Source organism: Sphaerodactylus townsendi, linkage group LG17 (assembly GCF_021028975.2).
Source record: "Sphaerodactylus townsendi isolate TG3544 linkage group LG17, MPM_Stown_v2.3, whole genome shotgun sequence".
In the NCBI taxonomy this organism is placed as follows: domain Eukaryota; kingdom Metazoa; phylum Chordata; class Lepidosauria; order Squamata; family Sphaerodactylidae; genus Sphaerodactylus; species Sphaerodactylus townsendi.
Window position 1 is genome coordinate 23,838,593 of NC_059441.1, and position 18,081 is coordinate 23,856,673.

At 45.6% G+C, this 18,081-nt stretch overlaps 1 protein-coding gene across 2 annotated transcripts in view; it reads right to left on the minus strand.

Annotated features, from left to right (window-relative positions):
• Nucleotides 1-18,081, minus strand: part of MFGE8 (milk fat globule EGF and factor V/VIII domain containing) — a 36,761-nt gene that overhangs the window by 4,579 nt on the left and 14,101 nt on the right. The window contains exons 4-8 of one of the 2 annotated variants that reach the window (XM_048481889.1): nt 15,230-15,367; nt 10,554-10,735; nt 8,741-8,896; nt 5,020-5,164; nt 1,380-1,564 (exon numbers count right to left, since the gene is read on the minus strand). In XM_048481889.1, the coding sequence (XP_048337846.1) occupies nt 1,380-1,564; nt 5,020-5,164; nt 8,741-8,896; nt 10,554-10,735; nt 15,230-15,367 (806 nt within the window). Of the gene's footprint in view, nt 1-1,379; nt 1,583-5,019; nt 5,165-8,740; nt 8,897-10,553; nt 10,736-15,229; nt 15,368-18,081 lie in introns of both variants that reach the window. The other variant, XM_048481888.1, reaches the window with a different exon arrangement.

The following is an 18,081-nucleotide window of genomic DNA, read 5'->3' on the forward strand; positions in this document are numbered from 1 at the left end:
TTTGGAAGGAGAGGGGAAGGAACATGTGGACAGTCATTAAAAAAAGAGCAAGAAGTAGGAAGATGAAGCTCCGTTGGCTTTCATGTGTGCAGCACGTACATCGTGGTTAGGTGCTCTACAGTGGGTTTTCCCCATGGTTTTCTGCATTAATGGGTTTCTCCCACTGAGCAGTGTCTATGGTGGAGCCACACCACCATTTGGCCTGCCCCCACTTCCTTGTTCAATCTGTGCGGGAGAGGCTGCTTTTGTGCGCTCAGGAAAAGCTGGGAGGAGCAAGGAAACTGAATGAAAGTGAAATGTGTATTGATTCCCTTCACTTTCCCTGAAAAGTCACACTTGGGAGAGCTTTCGGAAACCGTGGACATTCTCAGATCTGACAGTGCAGTGAATTCCAGAGAGGGAAACTTGCATGTAACCGAGAATCCAACCTCTTCTTAAAATGGAGAACTAATATTGTTTGAAAAGAAGGCATTTGCTTGCCCATACACCCCAATTATTTATATATCCTGTCCTCAATTCTGAAAATCCCCCTTACATCTCAAACTCAAATACACAGTTTTAGCTTCTTCTTTTTTCCCCACTGGGACTGACATAGTGAATCTAAACAAATATATACAATTTGTTTGTAAAGTTTATTGAGAGGTTGTCTTGCCTGGAGAAATTGGAAATTTTTAGAAAATTTCTTGGACATTTTGTTTCCTGTTATGAAGTTGGTGCTGCATAGTACCGCATGTTTTGACACAATCACATCGTTAGTAGCAGAAAAGCACATTGTAACTGGACAGTGTGAACTACTGAGTCCCAGAAATGGTTAATTAAAAAAAAATTTTAACAGCAGCAACAAGATGTGCCTAGGACGTTTCTAAGGTTGTTTTCCAGATTAAAAGAAGCGGCTTTTTTGAGGCAAAACTGAGACAGCTAGACTTAAAATTCCATTTTAGTATGTTCCATCTCTATGAATTTGAATAGTTCTACTCATAAGAAGCTATGCAGATCTGCGGGTGTTACAACACATACTGTTAAGGTCAAGAAGAGAAGATTTATAACCCACCTTTCTCTCCTATAAGGAGTTGCAAAGTGGCTTACAAACTCCTTTCCCTCCTACAACAGACTCCTTGTGAGGTAGGTGGGGCTGAGAGAGTTCTGAGAGAACTGTGACTGACCCAAGATTACCCAGCAGGCTTCATGTGAAGGAGCAGGGAAACAAATCCAGTTCTCCAGATTAAAGACCACCAGTCACACGGAGGAGTAGGGAACCAACCCCAGTTCTCCGAATTAGAGTCTGCCTCTCTGAACCACTACACCACACTTGAGTTCACCATTTCCGTTCAAAAGCTCACTCCCTTCCCATCCTCCTTCTGGCTAGCAACAGAACGTACCTGAAGCCATTCTCCCGCCCCATTGGTGAGGGCAGACCAGGCATTGGTCTTCCCCGTCTTGTCAAGGCGAGCGAAGTGCGGATGCCAAGTAAAAGCATCGATGCCCCACGTCTTGTACACGCTGGAGGCCGTGACCTGCTCATCAGAGATGCGGTGGGATTTCATGCCCAGGGGCTCCGAGCAACCTGCCATGTTGAAATACACTGTAACACAATGGTTTACAGAGACGAGTGAAAGGGAAATGCCCACATGCCACAGACCTTCCCAATAAACCCCAGCAAGCCGACAGACGCACCCAACGCTCCTTGATATCAGTAGCTTTCAAACTTCCAAAGAACCCTTTTCTGTGTTCATTTGCATGAATCCCTCCATCTCACAGGGTGTTTGTTGTGAGGGGGGAAAGGGAAGGAGATTGTAAGCCCTTTTGAGTCTCCTATAGGAGAGAAAGGGGGGATATAAATCCAAGCTCCTCCTCCTCCTCCTCCATTGTTGCCGTACAGCCCCTGTATGTCGCAGAGAATTCAGAGATGACTGCCAGAGTTCTGCAATTGTTAACAGTGGTGAGCTCTTTCATGGGTTCGATTCCTCCCTCCTCTACATGAAGCCTGCTGGGTGACCTTGGGTCAGTGATGGTTCTCTCAGAACTCTCTCAGCCTCACCTACCTCACAAGGTGCCTGTTATAGAGAAGGAAATGTGACTGTAAGCTGCTTTGAGACTCTTTAAAGTACAGAAAAGTGGGATATAACATCTCTTCTTTCTTTCTTCTTCACATGTTCAAACAGGATCCTAACTGTTCTTGCCCTGGCTGAGCAAAGAGCCATCTTTGTAGGATTTCTGGCTGGCCATTTCCACACAAACCTTTTAAAATGTTTTGAGGCAGGAAATAAAATGTTTTCTCCATGGAGTTCTGCATTGGTTCCTTTGGTTCCTAAAACATTTAGTTTGTAGCCTCAAAATGTTTCAAATGAACGCCCTTGTAAAATGATTCTTCAGTTGAAACGTTTTTAAAATGGCTTTATTTGCCTGGACGGTCTCTTTAAGACGTTTCCCTCACCTCTCTAGAGTCCCCAGACTTCCTTCTCGGTGCCAATTTCTCAGCTTACTCTCTGTACCCCCTCGCCTATTTTGGGAACATTTCAGCAGAGTTTCTTCTTTTTGGGGGACCAATCTTCAAAGAGTGGTATGTAGAAGGCACAGAGAATCACAGCATCCTGTTCTGAAGCATCAATCCCACAACAAACTAAAAAGGGGGGGGGATCACAAAATGGCGGTCAGGAATCATTTTGAAAATGGTGCTCTGGGTGCCAGAGGCTGAAAGGCAATGATGGAGACGGCTTAAGTCCTTCATGAAACAGATACTCACTGGCACCTTAAAGATGAGTAACATGGATTTCAATATGAGCTTTCAGGAGGTAACTTCTTCTAACAGTATTGTGTGGTTCTTGGTGGCATCTGGGACACCACGAAGAAATCCAGGAGGCTGAATTTGATAAACGCTTGGTCTCATGCGGCAGATTTGTTGGGAGTGCTTTGACTGTGTGTTCCTGCATTGCAGGGGGTTGGACTTGATTGGCCCTTGGGGTCTCTTCCAACTCTATGATTATATAATTTTGGGACATGCCCCATACACCCTCTAAAGATGGAGCAACAGACAAGGTCTTCCCTATTAATGGCCTGGAATTCCGGATACATTTCTAACAGACACCAGGGCTTCCCATAAAGCAGTTTGAAAACCACTGTTTCAAAAACCAGCCCATGCAGACAAACCCCACAACCCCCAAAAGAAAATCCCCCACAAACACCTGCACAACATTTGCAAGTCATTTTTTTGTTTCGGTGAGTTTTCTAACCCAATCATTGTGTAATGTTGACTTATGCCAACTCAGAATTTCCCAGACTGCATAGTGCTTGATGTATTCCCAGATGATGGGATGGTGGGAAATTAACAGTTTTATCTCTGGATAGTCTGACTTAAGGGAGAATTGAGGCCAGTGGGATCTCAAATTTCTTGCATGGAATGAAATGACTTACAAATTTTCTGAACCGAATATTTCAAACTTTTCCCGGACTGTAAATTTCTTGAGCCAAGCACTGAAAATGGAAACACAAGCACGGTGCCTGTTGAGCATCCAGTGAGCGCCAGTGTGGTGAGAAAGCCAGTGTGATGTGGTGGTTAGAGTCCAAGACTAACAACCGGGTGACCCAAATTTCAATCCCAACTCAGTTGTGGAAACTTGTGTGTGATCTTGGGCCAGACATCTACCTCACAGGGTTGGTGAGGATAAAATGGAGGACAGGAGAATGATGAACCCCATCCTCGATCCCCATTAAAAAGAAAGGCAGAGTATTAGTGGATTAAACCCATCTTAAATAAAAACTGTGATCCGTGCAACAATAGTGCTGGATTACTGTAATTTGCCTACGTGGGCCTGCCCTTGAAATTGCTCCAGAAGCTACAACTGGTACAGAACACAGGGGCAAGAGTTCTTAACCACTAAAACACACTGGCTCTGTGAAGTTCTGCACACACCACCGACAATGTTTATGTTAATAGAAGACATAAATAATCCTGGAATTTTTAGCACCACCAGCAGGTGTCACTGTGGTGACTGATGCAGACAGAGGAAGAGCTAGAAGCCAACATTGCTGGTACCAGAAATGTGGGTGGTGTGTCAATCTAGCCCATGCCTCTCCAGGAATTGCCAAAAACTCTATGGTAAATCCACAGAGTTTCAGGTAATTCCTAGAGAAGACTGGCATCTGACAGGATCCCCCTGAAGTGACATTATGACATACACCCGAGGGTCTTTTTTATTTTAATTTTCTCTTGCCACAGCCTAAAACAGGGGCAGGTTGCAACTACTTCTCCAGGTTAATCAATTAAATTGTGAAAAAGGGTGAACATTTCAGGGGCAACGAAGAAAGACATGCCAAGCTTTTCCGCCATAAAGTTTGCAAAGGGCGCAAAATGACATTAACCTTCAGAGTAACTGCGGGGAGTCTTTTAATTGTTTCTCTCCCCCAAGTGCAAAATTACACAGCAGTTAGCAGCCACCGAAATGGAACCAAGGTGTTAAAATTAAAGCACACTTCTCAATGTGCTAACAAAGTTTGAAAAATCAGGGCTCAGCAACAGCCAATAGATTTGTCCACACAGAAGGAGGAGGAGTTTGGATTTATACCACGCTTTTCTCTACCTTTCAAGAGTGTCAAAGTGGCTGACAAACTCCTTTCCCTTCCTCTCTCTACAACAGACACCTTGAGAGGTAGGCAGAGCTGAGAGATTTTGGAGAGGACTGTGACTAGCCCAAAGTCACCCAGCAGGAATGTAGGAATGCAGAAACAAATCTGGTTCACCAGATAAGACTTTGCCGCTCATGTGGAGGAGTGGGGAATCGAGCCCGGTTCTCCGGATTAGAATCCACCACTCTTAATCATGCTGGCTGCCATCCCCCTCTGCTGTATACATGGTGCAGCGTTCTGGTCTTGAAGCAGCAAACTGGTGCTTTTGTTTTTTCCAAGTGTTCAACCTCTCCCAGCAGACAGAAACACAGAGCAAGAACGCTGCCTTCTGATCCGAAGCCCAAAGAAGAACATGCACAACTACCCAGCACATGGAAATCAATGGGAAGCATTTACCATTCATTTCACAGCCAATTAGCTCGAAGCGCAACGTGCAAGCTCGCCGGCAGACCACAGGATAGACACGGATGTAGTGGGCCGTGATCGGCGGATTAAACAGATTGGTCACTGAGACGTCATTGTTCACGTTGCCTTCGAAAACCTGCAAAGGGAAATGGGAGGAAGAAAATGTCTAGGGACGTGGGCTTGTATTTCACTCCCTCCCCGCAAGCAGCCCTGCTCTTTTGTGAAGGAACGTTTCGTTAAGGCAACGACATCTCCACACATGGAAACAGTGGAAAAAGTGGTGGTCGATTCCACCAAATATTCAGCAACGAGCTTTCAACTGCATTCACGCATGAACTTGTTCTTTAACTAAAACTTTAACCCGTGAGAGCCAACACTAATTGATCAGGGTCCGAGTTAAACACACACCTGTTGATTTTTTTGAAAAAACTGTTTTGGTGATGGTGCACTATGAGGAACTCTAGGAAACATAAGAACGTAAGAAAGAGCCTGCTGGATCAGACCAGAGTCCATCTAGTCCAGCACTCTGCTACTCGCAGTGGCCCACCAGATATGAGAGGCAACAGGCACAGTGTCTTTTCTGTGCACACAAAAAGTGAAGCAGTGATAGTTGTGTAGGGGACTGAAGACCAATGAAAAGAGAGCTACCAATCTTGATCCTCTTTGATCTGAGATTGCAAATGCCTTAACAGTCCAGGTGCTCGGGAGCAACAGCCGCAGAAGGCCATTGCTTTCACATCCTGCAGGTGAGCTCTCAAAGGCACCTGGTGAGCCACTGCGAGTAGCAGAGAGCTGGACTAGATGGACTCTGGTCTGATTCAGCTGGCTTGTTCTTATGTTCTTATGTAGAGCTTCACATACATCCCTTCTGCAACTCAGGCAGAAATATAGACTCAATCAGTTGAAAGGGGCCAACCAGGCCATCTAGTCTCTCCCGCTGCTCAATGCAGCATCAGCTGAAACCATCCCTGACAATAGTTCATCCAGCTGCTGCTTGAAAACTGCCCAAGAGGAGGAGCTGACCACCTTCCCAGGCAGCTGATTCCACTGCTGAACTACTCTGGGTGTAAAAAGTTTTCCTAATATCCACTTGGTTCCTTTCTGCCTGTAATTTATGCCCATTATTGCGAGTCCTGTTGTCAACAGTGTAGGCACAGATTTTGTTTAAAAAGATTCTCTAAATCCTTATAGGGGAAAAAATAGTTCTCTTTATTATTTCTGTTCCTTGTAATTTTGTGCTGTCAGCCATAAGCTGTTAAGCAAAAGGCATGTAGGCCTTTTGCTCTTTGCCCTTCTTTCTCTCACTAACCAGAAATTCATAGCCCTTTGTTCTAACTCACCCTGTGGAATTTTGGAGATCTTAAATTATGTTTTCTTTTAGGTCTTGTTGTCCTCACTGGCACCATAAGTCTGTCCTTTTTCTGATACAAACCAGAACACAGCCACATGTTTAGGCTCTTTTGTTTAGATAAGTGGGGCAACTGAGAACAATACTGATAAGGTGATGCTAGGTCTTAGTTCACGGACGTCAGAAGTGTGAATTACTGACATCTTCCAATGAGGGCATCTGCATGTTTAAAATGTTTTGGGTAGGGGGAAGATCTCCTCCCTCTTGAGTGATTGATTGCTGGTGGTTGTACTTTGGGTGTAATTCTTTCCAATGGTACTCTTTTGATGTAACCTGTCTTTATCCTATAAAAACGGGAGACCTCAGCCATTTTAGTGTGACTCCTCTGATGCTAACTTGCCCTTTGTTGGTCTGAATAAAATTATTTCTTTAATTTTATTCCTTGTCGGCTTGAGCTTTTTGGCTTAAAAGTTTCTAAAACGTTACCCCGCAGTAACAACAGGAACAGCTCCCTGAACTCCTCCAAGCGTCAGCCTTTCAAATACTTTGCAAAAGCAGTTATATTGCCTCCCCTACCCCAGCCTCTTTTCTACCCTGATCAGCATTTAATCCCCAGACAGCAGAAGGGAGAATGATGCTCTGAGTGAACAGCTTGCAAAAGAGTGAAGAGAAATTTGAACCAGGGACTTTGGTTTCTCTGCTTGAGTTTCTCATCACCTTCCTGCCCACAGAAGATATGGGTGTGGAGAAATGAGAAATCAGAGTACATGTGTCAGCAAGGTGAAGTTCTGTCCCTGGGATTTCAAATGCAAAAGGACCTCTGTTTTCAGTTATGCAAAAGGCCTACACCCAAAATGATACACACGGCATCAAGTGGATTTATCCCCTTAAACTTGGCAATATCAGCTTTTACTTTTCCACCTCTGCAAAAACAATTCTTAATAAACCCTCCTTAAAAAAAATCCTTGCAAAAAACACAATAGAATCACACAGAACAAGCGCAAGCATATTTTAACAGTCTCCATTTATTTCAACAGCACGTTTTGCATTTCTGGGATGTCTAGAGTTTAAAGTTTTGCACACGTGTTTTCATGCAGAAAACACTCCACCCTGTTTATAATATATATTCCAGGCCTTGCCAGCTGGGCTTCATAAGTCTTCTCCTTTCAGCGAAGGAGTGGCTACGATTAACTGCTTCCGATCAGTCACAGGCGCATTTGCTAGAGTCATCATCCCAACTGCTTTTGAATCAGCTATTTTTGGGTGCGCCTGTGCTTTGGCTGCATGCGCAAATGCCTGATGCCTCGACATGGATCCCCTCTTGCCTTTCGTGCAAAAGCAAACCCCAGTCACATGTGTTTTGTGTTGTCCTTCCAACAGGGCGAGAAAAAACTTTTCAAGCCAGGGGGAAAGGAATGAGAAATATGCGCTGAGGGGCCATGTGCTACTGATTATACAGCTAGTCAAAGCCTGCAGGAAAGAACGTAACAAAAACAAAAGAATTTCTAGACTCAAAAGGATTCCGTAGTCTCCCATTCGGGGACAGGCGATAACTCGGAAGCAGAAAATCTACTTGGAAAGCAGAAGGTCCCAGGTTCAATTCCCAGTGTCTCCAAGTTCCAAAAGGATCACACCGTAGGTAATGTGAAAGACCTCTTCCGAAGACCTTAGAGAAACCATTGGGAATCAGAAATGGCCACAGATGGCCAATGGACCAATTGTACAAAAGACAGCTTCGTGGAGTGAATTGGATAAAACCTCTGAGCTACAAAGTTCTGAGTTCGAAAGACCTCACTTGAACAAGGGGGCTTGAACACCCTGTTTTTGACATGGCAAATACAAGGCACTCCTATTTTTGGCAGTAAGGTGTTGTGGTTCGGTCATTCAGTTAGGAGTCAACCAGAGGGTAAAAATGGGAGAATCGCAACAGAATGAAAGGAAGGGTAGAATTTAAAATATATATTAGATAGCACAAGCAACTCACATACAATGAAGCCGTTGGAACACGAAACTGCTGAACATATGCTGTGCGTGACTGTTTGTGCATAAAAGTGCCACCAAGTCTGAGCCAACTTACGGTGACCTTGTAGGATTTTCAACACAAGAGACATTCAGAGGTACTTTGCCACGCCCTGCCTTCGAATGGATTTTGATAGACTTCTAACTGTGACTGGCTCAAGGTCACCCAGCAGGCTTCATGTGGAGGAGTGGGGAAATCAAACCCGGTTCTCCAGACTAGAGTGCACCTGTCTTACCCACTACACACCATGCTAGCTCTCTTTGGGAATTATTAGGAAGTATAAAATATAGAGGTCGTTCCACCGTTTTCTTCCTTCCCTCAGAGAGCCTTCCCCCACAGTTTACCTTTTCGAGATCTTGTCTTTCATCCTTGAAGTACAAAAACTCCCGTCCATCCAAACTGTAGGCTATTTTGTAGGCTCGGACGTATTGCTGCCGGCCGACGCGACTCGCCCCTTGTGTGGAAATGCCGGAAATCCTCATCTTCCTCAGCAGGTTGACCTGGTCCGGAGAAAAGTCCTCTCAGAAGAGCAGAATTATCCGAATTAATTGGCTGCTCAGCAGCACTGAAGCCAGGAGCGAACTGGGAAGCGAAAACTGTCCTGGAGCAAGTCGAGTCAACTGGTCCCTCCTATAATTTAGCCAGCACTGCAGGGCCACTCGGCTCTGTGGGGCAGACAGTGGGCATTCACCCCCTGGCGGTGCAGGAGAAGATGGTGAGCAAACCAAATGCCATAGCCAGTGACTGATGAGGGGTCTGAGTCAAGATGTCCCCAAAGCTCGGGCAGAGCTGAGGTTTGGCTCTGCTCAGCCCCATGGTCCACAGAACAGTGACCCACCAGGAAATTTCCCTGTAGGAGGAGGAGCCTGGGTTTATACCCCATTTTTCTCTCCTGTAAAGAGTCTCAAGGTGCTTTACAAACTCCTTTTCCTTTCCTCTCCCCACAAGAGACACTGGTAGGTGGGGCTGAGAGAGTTCTGAAAGAACTGTGACTAGCCCAAGGTCACCCAGCAGGCTTCATGTGGAGGAGTGGGGAATCAAACCTGGTTCTCCAGATTAGAGTCCCCCTGTTCTTAACCACTACACCTCGTTGGCCAATCCACCCTGACAACAGCGGAGCGTATACAGCAGAGGTGGGATTCAGGGGGTTCCGAAGGTTCTGTAGAACCTGTTGTTAAAATTTCCTTTTTCACTTTTTTAATACTTAAAATATTTTTATTAAGTATTAATATTTTTAATACTTAAAATAAACAAAGTGATACTAAAAATATTTTTAAATACTTTTTAACAGTCATTATTTGAATCCCACCACCATCGGAACCTGTTGTTAAAATGTTTGAATCCCACCACTGTCAGGGTGTGAAGAAATAAGCTAAGCAGCCAAGGGACCACAGAACCTCTTCTCCTGCCCGTTTCTTCTTCAAGCCCCTTACTCTCATGCTTAATGCTAGCTCCAAGTTTTACGGCTGCTCCCAAGTTCACACAACTCCTTATACATTAAGCTGCAACGCCGTTACACATCAACAGTACAGTGGAGTTGTGGTGTGGAAAGTGGATCATAGCAAACTTGTGGTGATCCCGTAGGGCAGTGATGGCGAACCTTTGGCACTCCAGATGTTATGGACTACAATTCCCATCAGCCCCTGCCAGCATGGCCAATTTGGCCATGCTGGAAGGGCTGATGGGAATTGTAATCCATAACATCTGGAGTGCCAAAGGTTCGCCACCACGGCTGTAGGGCTTTTGAGGCAAAAGATAATGGTAGTCTGCCATTGTCTGCCTCTGCATGGGCTGAGAGAGTTCTGAGAGAACCACAATTGGCCCAAAGTCACCCAACAAGCTTTATGTGGCGGAGGGGGAATCGAACCTGGTTCTTCAGATCAGAGTGTGCTGCTCTGAGCCACTCCACCACAATGGGGTGTGCCTTTGCCTGCCCCCACATGGGCTGAGAAAGTTCTGAGGGAACTGTGACTGACTCAAGGTCAGCAGGCTTCATGTGGAGGAGCAGGGAATCGAACCCTGTTTTCCAGACTAGAGTCCGCCGCTCTTAACCACTACACCAGCTGGCTCCTACAAGTGGAGCTACACACTTCTATTTCCACTGAGGTCTGCAACACTTTCAGCGACAAAGACTTGTTGCTGCTATCCCAGAAATACCTGAATCCAGGGACTCCTGTCATAATTGCTCGAGGTCCAGGCATTCACAAGGCCCTTCTTATTCAGGCGAGCAAGATCTGGACCCCAGCGCTGCAAGCCAAGGAAGCCGTAATGCACAGATGACGACGTGAGTTGAGTGTTTGCAATGGCGCCTGACTCCATGCCCAGGGCACTGGCACAACCTGAAGTGGAAAAATTTGTGTGTGCAAAAGAGGGAGGCAACATTGCACATAAGAAGAAAGACACGCAGGCAGGAGAGGAGAGAAGAAAAACAGAATAAGAACAGGAACATCCTTCAAAACCATGGAGTTCACCTTCTACCCAACAACTAATATTTCATTTTATTACATAAATTGTTAATTAAGCCCTTAAAGAGCAAGATAATGAACTATACTTTGTCTCAGAAAAAGATGTTATGCACCCCTGGTATTTTGAAAGTCAGCGGTGGGCATAACTACACAATGACTGTTGCAGGCATTGGAGTCAAGGAATGGCACGCACACTATACTCTGTCTCAGATAAAGGTGTTAGTGAGGTCACTTGAAGTGCAGTGGTTGTGAAAACTGTATGCTTCCGCATTAGAATATAGTCCTGATTGAATATGAGAATTATCATTCATTTTTATGCCCTGCCTTTGCCAAAACCATTATTTTGTGCATTACTGAACATGGTACCTTGATATAAGAGCATATAGTTCATGTACTTTTACTTTAATAATGTGGATGAGAGGGAGCAAGGCTAGGCAGGCATTAGAACCCAGACGGAGCACTCTACAGCAAAGAAGGTCCGGCATGTTGATTTCTGTGGCGGAGGAATAAACCAGCCTACTAACATCTTTTTGCTGAGACAGACAATAGATGTGGACGGCTCAGGTCCAAATCCCAACTCTGCCATGGAAGCTTGCAGGGTGACATTTGGTCAGTCACATACATTTGGCCCAATGTCTGCTTCATGCCCCTGGTGCTCCTTAGAGGTCTCCCATCCAAATACTTGCCAGGGTCGATGCTGAGAGTATGGGACTGGCCCAAGATCACCCAGCAAGTTATCGTGTCAGATTAGAACGTGGGTTTCCCAGGTCCTAGTCCAACACTTTAACCACTACATCACACTGTCTCTCTATGCCATGTTGGCTCTCTACAGTAGACAAAGGGCTGCTATATTTGCAAGGCGTACGCTCGATCGCTGAACCGTCCTCCTCTTCCAAGCAGATAATCGCATTAATGGCTGGTTTGTTCTTTGACCCTGTGGTGTTTCCCCTCCCCCTCCTGTGGCCGCGGCTGACAAGCCGTCCCACTGTCCCTATCCGAGGTGATGGACTCCTTGTCTGTGGCCCCGGTCTTTGGGGCTCGTAATGCAGTCAGCTGCCTAAACCACAGGGTGCTCCTCAAGGGGTGAGGGCAGCCCTCACTCCCTGGGGTTCCCTCCTATTGGCGTTTGGGGGTGGCTGCCCCCCTACTGGGGTCTGCTGCCCCCTTCCCAGCCAGCCTCTCTCCCCTCCTTGGCCTCCTCTCTTCCCCCTCCAAGGCACCTCCGCACTCCCCTTCGCTCTCTCCCACTCCTCCACCTTCAGCTCCTCCGCTCTCGCTCCCTCCTCCTCCTTCTGCTCCTCCACTCTCTCTCACTCCTCCTCCTTCTGCTCCTACACTCTCTCTCACTCCTCCTCCTTCTGCTCCGTCGCTCTTTCTCTCTCCGGTCCACCCCTCTTCCCACACGATGGTTTCCCCGACCTCCCTGGGCTTCCGCACAACCCTCCCACGCCCTGCTGCGGCCAGCCTTGCTCTCCCGGCGGTCTTCGCCTTTTGAAGGCTTCCCGGGTCTTCGGGGGCGTTCCCGGCCGCGCTGTCGTCCCGGCTGCGCCCCGTTGATGGCGAGAGGCGCGGCAGCTGCCGGCTAAGCCGCAGCTGCTCCTCGTCGCGCCTCTCGTCCGTCGGTGCCGCCCCCCCCCCCCGCTGGCGCTTCTGCTGCGGGTCGGGGCGTTGCGCCGGCCGGCTGCCGTCCAAGTCCGGGGCGAGCCGGCGCAGCGACCCCCGGACAGACCCTAAAATTTGCCCTACAGCATATCTTGATTTTTGCCTGCAAACACTGCAAAAAGGAACATGCTTCTTAGAATAGTAATCATTTAGTCTTTTTAAAATCTATTTCATCTGAATTTATATCATAACTATCTAATATTATTAGCAGGTTTATCATATATGGCATAAAGAAGTCTATGATTTTTGTTTGTTTACTATTATAAGCATTATTTCATGTTTATTATAATATAGTTAACTAATTACTTATTCGATTTAATATGCCACCCCTCCCCTTCCAGGCTCAGGGCAGTTTACAACATTTAAATATAAAACATTGGCAATAAACAGCTATTATCGTTAAGTGTCTATTCTTTATTAGTTTATCACATATAATATCAGGTGCACAATTTCCTCTTTTTTTTCTTGGTCTCCCAAGATACTTGTTTTGATTTTTTTTCTTTTTTCTGTTCTGTTTGTTCTACTCTACTAATATTAATTGAATTGGTCCAGAACAGAAGAGACAGATTCTCAGCTGCTTTTTATAAATGAGTTTACTAACTATAAGGGAGGGTTACATGGAGATAAAATAAGAAACCCTTTCTACATTACTGTACGTTTGGTTACATCTTGCTACCTATCTGCTGCCTCACATGATGTTGTGGACCTCGTGTCTCCTCTCTGGTGTCGTGTCTGCTCAAACAAAGAAACTGAGGCCCTTTCCGCACGGAGGCGGAAGGGCTTGGGTCGGCGTTTCTGAAAGAACCGGGAAGACGGTGCCACTGGGCGCCGTCGCCCGGTCGACTCACCTGCTCTCCGGCCCTCCGGCGCGTGGCACAGCAGCGGCTTCCAGCCAGCATTTTCAGAAAAGTGCGCTTCCCAGCACACTCTGAAAACGCCGGCTCGGCGCCGGGCGGGCGGCACAAGGGTGGCGCGGCTGTGAAGCAGCTGCACCCCCTGTGCGAATGGCGGCCTGGGGACGGCGTTTCTGCCGTCCCCAGGCCGCCATATTCCGCCCATGTGGAAACTGCCTGAGTTAGCTTTATAACTTCCGATGTAGGAGCTCGCTAACATGTAAGCAATGGCTATCTGACTGACCAATAGCTAATCAATAGATCAGGTCATAAACAGTGACTTCAGCAACTTGTTTACATCCAAACAGTTAACCCTTTTATAGCTGAGCTGTGACAGACACTTGCAAAATCTCAACAGAAAAACACTCGCAAACAACACTCTCTTCTCTGCATTTCAATCCTGAGAGCTGTCAGCTTAAGCCATGGGTGTCTTAGAGGAAAGAACTCGTTTTTGTGATGTTATGTTGATCTGTGTGGCCCTCTTATCTGCTTTCATTCTCTTTCATCTATGCCGTGGAAGTCACTGCAAAGATGCAAAGAAGCAGCAAGAGATCTGGACTCCCAGGGCTTCCTACAGAGATAAATGAGCCAAGTCAACACTGACATGGCAATTATCTCAAGCATGTGAATGTGGTCCATTTCACCCCTGAGCCAGCAAGGGGTGAAAGATCCTCTGAAGATGCCAGCCACAGATGCAAACGAAACGTCAGGAGAGAATGCTGCTAGAACACAGCCATACAGCCCGGAAACCACACAGCACCCCAACTTTAGAACTTGCTACAAGGCATTCCTGGAGCACCAGGTAGCCCCTGCAAGATCAAGAAATCAGAGAATGAATTAAGTGGAACTTGGGTTGAATGAAAGCATTTTGGGTATTGAACGACAACATGACTTGAATTAAAATCACAAGTTCTCTTTATGACCTAGGCCCATTAAACGAGGTTGACCTAATGCTATATTTTAAATATCTATGCAACCCAGAATTTCTACGTTGATGTAATGTTTCCTACACCAGTCCTTCATGGAAAATATAAAGGAATTCCTCCATAGAATGTATTTTCTTGTGTGGTGAGGGGGGTAATTGGGACATTAGAGCATGTCTTGTTTGACTGTAAAAATTACAGTGGAGCAAGAGATGGTCTTATTACTCCTATTACTCTTATTACTCCTTATTACTCTTCCGCATCCCAGGAAGAGAAAGGAAGATTATATTTCAATTATGTCAAATGAAACAAATCAGGAGATAACTTACAATGTCGTTAAATTTGGATGGATAGTGAGCAAAATTAGTGGCATTTATTCAATTTATTATTTATTATTTTAAAATTAGATTGTTTTAATTATAATGCAATTGATTTTTCATAAATTTTAGACCACTACTCGGCTTTCCCATTTTACGGGTCTACGTACGCCGAGACACTTTTATTGTATTGTTGTTGATCTGTAAATTGCCCCAAGCCAGTTCTAGGCGGCGCAATGAAGAAATTCGAGAAATAAATAAAATAAAAATCAGGAAAACGTTGGTCAGTGACTTATAGATAAGTAAATCCATTATAATCTGCACTGGTTGGTTACATTTTAGATTTATTATTTATGATATAAATTTTGATATAAATTTTAACATATTGTACAGATATCTATTTTATATCTATTTTGAACTATTTCATTCTTAGGTGTCACTTATATTGATATTTTATGTTTTGGTCAAGGACCGTATGAATAATACTTAAACGGAGCTTGGGGGGGATTCATCTATGCTTAGAATCCTCTCTGTCCTCCTTGGAAACCAGCAGCATCACACTCTGGAACTTACGGATGCTGCAGGTCTTCCCCAAGTACAGCGGAGCACATTTGCAAGAATAGTCTCTTTCCAGATCCAAGCAGATTCCTCCGTTCTGGCATGGCTGCGAAGCACATTCGTCCATGTCTAAGGCTGAAAAGGAGGAGGATTCTGAGGAGGAAGAAAAAAAATCCCTCAGTTCAAGAAACCTTAGTCAATCAGTTAGATGTCTTAAAATGGATTAACGAAATCAGTGTAAATGTGCATGTCAATAAAACTTTTTAGGTTATATTCATTTCTCTTTCATACTAAAGCACTACCAATACTTCTTCTGGAAATTTCCTCCTTGAAAGCGGTGCGGTGTAGTGGTTAAAAGAGATGGACGCTTATCTGGAGACCGGATTTTACTCCCCACTCCTCCACATGAGCGGCAGACTCTTATGTAGTGAACTAAATTTGTTTTTCCACTCCTAAATTCCTGCTGGGTGACCTTGGGCCAATCACAGCTCTCTCAGAACTCTCTCAGTCCCACCTACCTTACAAGGTGTCCATTGTGGAGAAAGGAAGCGAAAGAGTTTGTAAGCTGCTTTGAGACTCTTTACAGGAGAGAAAGGCGAGGCATAAAGCCAGACTCTTCTTCTTTTTCTCCCCCGGGACTGAATAAATAACATCACTGATTAAAAAATTGGGGGGTATTTATTTTCTCAAAAGTCTTGTTTCAGAATGGATCTCTTGTCCATCAACATAACATGCCAGGTTTTACACAACTAGTTATCTGTACTTGGTAACCATTATTGCTTCCAATGCTGAACCAGAAGCAGTCTTAATCTTTCCCAAATATTTTAATGAATTTACTTCCAAACTTTTCATCCAGTTCTCCTGTATGAGGAGAAGCACTCCTTCTATATTTGTGTACAACGCCAAGAAAGATATAAGGAACTCCCAAACCTGTTTCCCAAGGTGAACAGCCACACCCTCCTGGCCTGGATAGCCCAGTCTAGCCTGACCTTGCTGGATCTCAGAAGCTAAGCAGAGTCAGTCCTGACAAGTAATTGAGTGGGAGACCTCAAAGGAATACCTGGGGCATAATGGGAGGGCAGACAATGGCAAACCACCTGTGAAGCTCTCTTGCCTTGAATTGGCAGCAAATGATAATAATAATCCCAATTTAAAATTAAGTCCAGGCAATTTTCTCTAATTTCTGTGTTGTTAGATTCACGGAAGATATTCCGTATCTTTGGGGTTAGTTCTGATGCCATCTCAAAAGACGCATTTCCTCCTAGACACCAGAGGCGATTGATGGGCCTGTCTTTTTCTTGACCCAAGGCAGGTCCAGGGAAAATAAATACAACAAAGCCACACAAACTTAAAATATGAAGTCACAAATAAAAGATGAGGAAACCAGATTTAAAACCTGCATTTTAACATTTAAAACCTGCATTTCAACAGACACAAGACGTACAACAGCCCTGCGGAGCTGTGATTGGTCCCACTCAGGTAACTAACATCTACTGATGGCTACAATACAAGTTTCTCTAACAGGTAAAACAGTCACTCCACTGGGAAATTTTGGGTCAGGAAAATGTTACTGGGGCAGGGAAGAGATTTTGCCTCCTCTCCCCATGTATCATGATCCCAATCTGAATAGAGTATGTATGTGTATGATTTTGCCGCAAAATCAAAGCTAATGTACAGTGACCCCATAGGGTTTTCAAGGGAAGAGACCTCTGGAGGTGGTTTGCCATCGCTTGCCTCTGTGTGGGCAAAGAGAATCTGGAGAGATTGTTTGACTAGCCCAAGGTCACCCAGCAGGCTTCCTGTGGAAGAATAAGGAATCGAACTCAGTTCTCCAGATTAGCTTTAAAAGGGGCTTGGACAGATTTATGGAGGAGAAGTCGATTTATGGCTACCAATCTTGATCCTCTTTGATCTGAGATTGCAAATGCCTTAACAGTCCAGGTGCTCGGGAGCAACAGCCACAGAAGGCCATTGCTTTCACATCCTACATGTGAACTCCCAAAGGCACCTGGTGGGCCACTGCGAGTAGCAGAGAGCTGGACTAGATGGACTCTGGTCTGATCCAGCTGGCTTGTTCTTATGTTCTTATGTTCTTAGATCAGAGTCTACCACTCATAACCACTATACCATGCCGACTCATGAAGAAGAAGAGGGAGGAAGAGGAGGAGGAGGTTTGGATTTATATCCCATCCTTCTCTCCTGCAAGGAGACTCAAGGTGGCTTACAAGTTCCTCTCCCCACAACAGACATCTGGTAAGGTGGGGGGGAGGGTGGGCTGAGAGAGTTCAGAGAGAACTCTCTCAGAGACTAGCCCAAGGTCACCCAGCAAGAATGTAGGACTGCGGAAACACATCTGGTTCACCAGATAAGCCTCTGCCACTCAAGTGGAGGAGTGGGGAATCAAACCCAGTTCTACAGATTAGAATCCACCTGCTCTTAACCACTACACCACGCTGGCTCTCATTCCACTGAAGCCGATTCCACTGTTAAACAGCTCTTGCCGTAATTTTTCCCTAATATCCATTTGGAACCTTTCTCCCATCATTTGAACCCCTTCTCGCGAGTGCCGTCTTCTGCGGCCAACAGCTCAGCAGCTCCCTGCCCTCCTCTAAGCGACAGCTCTTCAAATACTTCAAGAGAGCATCATGTCCCCCCTCAACCTCCTCTTCTCCGGGCTAAACAGTCCCAAGCCCCTCAGTCTTTTCTCACAGGGCTCGGCCCCCAGGTCCCCGATCATCCTCATCGCTCTTTTCTGCACCCGCTTCTTTCTGCCCACGTCCTTTTTGAAGTGAGGCCTCCAAAACTGCACACCGGACTCCAGACGCGCCCTGTCCAATGTGGTCCTTCACACTGCTTTCCTTCCCAAT